The 3,389-nt window shown below is 26.3% G+C and overlaps 1 protein-coding gene across 1 annotated transcript; it reads right to left on the bottom strand.

Annotated features, from left to right (window-relative positions):
- Window positions 1-212: 212 nt before the first annotated feature.
- Window positions 213-2,173, bottom strand: LOC122273615 (nucleolar protein 6-like; the record flags this gene model as incomplete). Its single annotated transcript, XM_043057648.1, has 3 exons — window positions 213-381; window positions 1,801-1,977; window positions 2,066-2,173. Coding segments are annotated over 3 exons (454 nt in total), but the record flags the coding sequence as incomplete, so codon positions are not given.
- Between the last annotated feature and the right edge of the window lie 1,216 nt (window positions 2,174-3,389).

Below are 3,389 nucleotides of genomic sequence, written 5' to 3'. Positions count from 1 at the left end.
TCATCAGAATAATGTTAATTTTTTTTTAAAGGGTCAATAATTTTAAAGTGAAATTTAAAATCCACTTCTTAAAACAAAAGCAGAACAGATAATGACATATTTCTTTAAAAATTTTAAATAAATAAAATGATTATAAATATATTAAATATATCACATTATTTTGAAAACACAATAAAATTAAAAAAATTAAATAAATTGAAGAATATTATTACCATTAGGGGTTATTAATAAATCCGGTTTAATATGGCAATCATTTGGATAAATAAATCTCAAATCATTAACCAGATCCGAATCCAATAACGAGTGTGCAATATACGTCAAATAGAAGGCACGTTTCCTGTGATATCTGTAATTTAAATTGTCCATTCCCTGCCAGCAAGGCTAAAATCAAATAAATATTTATATTAAACAACTAAACATAATTTAGAAGTAATATTGTAATATCAAATTGTAAACAATATTGAAACATTACATTTTGTGCCCTACATTTATTAAAAGTATTCAAGTTTCCACTTTCTTTCAAAAAAGCTGTTATTTATCAATGAAATCTAAATCCAATTTTTAAAAAAAATAAAAATTTCAGATAAATAAAATGTTGTTACAAATAAATTTTGCTTAGAATTATGAAAATTCTTCAAAATGTATTTGTTATTTAAAAAACTAGTTGTTATAGAAAAAAATATTTTATTTTTAGAGTTAACATTAAAAAAAAAATACACGGCGGGATAGCCTGATAGGTTGGGCACTGGGCCCATGTCCAAGAGTTTGTGGGTTTAACCACTGGCCGAAGACTCTCTGTGCAGAAATGGTGACTGATGCACGTTAAATCTGTCGAGTAGCAAAGTCCTCCCTGTTTCCATAACAAACTCTGGGGGTACTAATCCAAGAGTTCCTTTGTCTTCTGAATTGGTTCAAAATTACAAGGCTGCGGAGTTGAACATTAGTAGTCGTAAACCCAAAATTGGGTCGGCTGTTCAACGACGGTCATAAAATAAAATAAACATATTCAGAGCTTTTAAAATGCCATCTAAAGAATGCAGTCTCGGCAAAACAAATTTTAAAATTCTTTAGCAAGATCAATACACAAGTAAAATGGGAAGGAGCCTCTTAACTGATTTGTTTAGAGTGTAAATATTTGTCTCCTATTGAGGAATTATCCAAAGCTAGGATCAACCGGTTCTATTATGTAATGAGCATTGCTGTGTGCATGTTTAAGGAAAGAAGTAACTCTTTCTCACCCTTCAGAACCAGTTTTTGTTTCTATTCAGAGCAGAGATGAGGCAAATATTTATGTTTTAGCTTTAAGCTCAATTAACAGTTAACTTAGCTATATCACAAAATGAAAAGTCGATTACATCATTTTTTAAAAATTAATAAATTACTTAAACAAGTAGTAAACTTATAGTAAATGAATCATTAACATTGGAAAGAATTTTTTAAAAGTTAAGCTATTTTGGAAAAGGAAAAAAAAAAAAAAAAATGCTTGAATTATTGATTTGATAATATCTTTTGAAAATTAAGATTTATACATTTTAGCATAACTGTTGCATCTCCTAAGAAAATTTTTATTATCCATACTAAGTTGAATGCAATGTATTTTTAAAAAAATTTAAGTTCAGAAATGTTTTTCTTTTTAAATTCTTAATCATGTTTAAATTATAATGTTTTAAAAGTAACAACCTAAAGATACAAAAAGTATGTGTTGAAATAAAAATATTATCAATAAAATGATGAAATAACAATACTGAATATAAAATAGAACATCACATGTTAGTAGATTATTAAATAACTAAGTATTACTTTTGGGATTTCAACAGCAATATTGATCACAGGAGATGATGAATGAATAGTTTCAAAGGCATAAGCACCAACAGATAAAATTTGTGTTGGGGGAAAAAATTTAAACACCCCTTTATCATTCTCAGGCACTAGACTGATAGGAATTTTTATTCCTTTTCCAACAGAAAAATCGTTAATCTGTGAATAAAGAAAATGAAAGAATTTCAAATTTAAATATAAAAATGAAAAAATAAAGTTAACATAAAAACGTGAAATTCATACTTACACAGCATTGGGAACTCTCAGGGAGATTTAAAAGAAATTGTTCGAACTCTTCAAGCCAAATTTTAACACTTTCATTTATCTTTATCTGATCTTTTAAAAGTTCATCGATCTGAAATATGTAAAGACAACCAATTTATATTTAGATTGCTATGTTGAAAAGAAATTGGATAATCAATTATAGTGTAGCAGACAAATAGATAAGCAGATTTCATCTTGAATGAATAAATTTTTCATACTTTAATTTAATATAAATATGTTACCTTTAAAGTGTATAATCCAGTTATTTCATAGAATAACTAGGTATTTCATGAATTAACTAATGATAGACCATTAAAGTGTATAATCCAGTTATTTCATAGAATAACTAGGTATTTTATGAATTAATTAATGATAGACCATTAAAGTGGAAAATAAACAATTTTAAAGTTATTTTCTAAAGCAATTGATTATAAATAGCTAAAATCTCACGAAAAATATATTCTATCCCAAATAAGGATGATTAATTAATATTGTGGAAAAGCAAATGATATAATTTATTACTGCTCATATCAATAATTACATATAAAAGCAACAGAATGAAACGAGCACACACATTTCACTGCAAAGTAGTTATAAGTGTAAGCAGCTAGAATCGGTTCAAAGAACTCGAGTACCGTATTTCAATTGTAAAAATTTCAATTGTAAAATGCATTTTTAAAATGTCATTATATTTTTAAAGGAGAAAGTACTTTTTAATTACTGTACACATTCTTAGAATAAAAAAGTTTCTTAATTACTACTAATTGTCAAGTAATGGATTAGAAAATGTTCTATAATCAGAATTTAAAAAAAAGGAAAATAAAAATCATTATACATAAAACTATCATTAGACTGTGTTCACATATTAGTCAAAAACCTGGCATGAGAATCGATTAGCTATCTTTAAGAGAGTTTTGAGCAAGATTCTGGGTGCAATGGAAAGGTAGAAATTCGAGAAATTTAGTTACTAGGTAGTATAAAGAATAAATAACTAAAATATTTCACTAGTTAGTGAAAACTTTCATTAATCCATTTACCAATTATAAGTTTTTCTCTTAAAACTAACATTATATGAAGTAAAATAAATTTAACAAATGTTTTAAACAAAACTAATTAAAAAAGGCAAACTAACCTTCATTTAAGGAATATTTTATCAGTGTTTTAGTAAACGTTTAATATTACATATTTACCATAGATAAAGCATTATATTGCACAGGGTTGGGTTTTTGACGTCAAAAAGTGGTTTTTGACATGACAAGGGTATAGTACTGGTTTAAACCGTCAAAAAGGTCAAAAACTGAAGTTTG

Source organism: Parasteatoda tepidariorum, unplaced genomic scaffold (genome assembly GCF_043381705.1).
Source record: "Parasteatoda tepidariorum isolate YZ-2023 unplaced genomic scaffold, CAS_Ptep_4.0 HiC_scaffold_6010, whole genome shotgun sequence".
Lineage (NCBI taxonomy): Eukaryota > Metazoa > Arthropoda > Arachnida > Araneae > Theridiidae > Parasteatoda > Parasteatoda tepidariorum.
The sequence above is the reverse complement of the archived record's forward strand: the minus strand, read 5'-3'. Positions and strand labels throughout refer to the sequence as shown.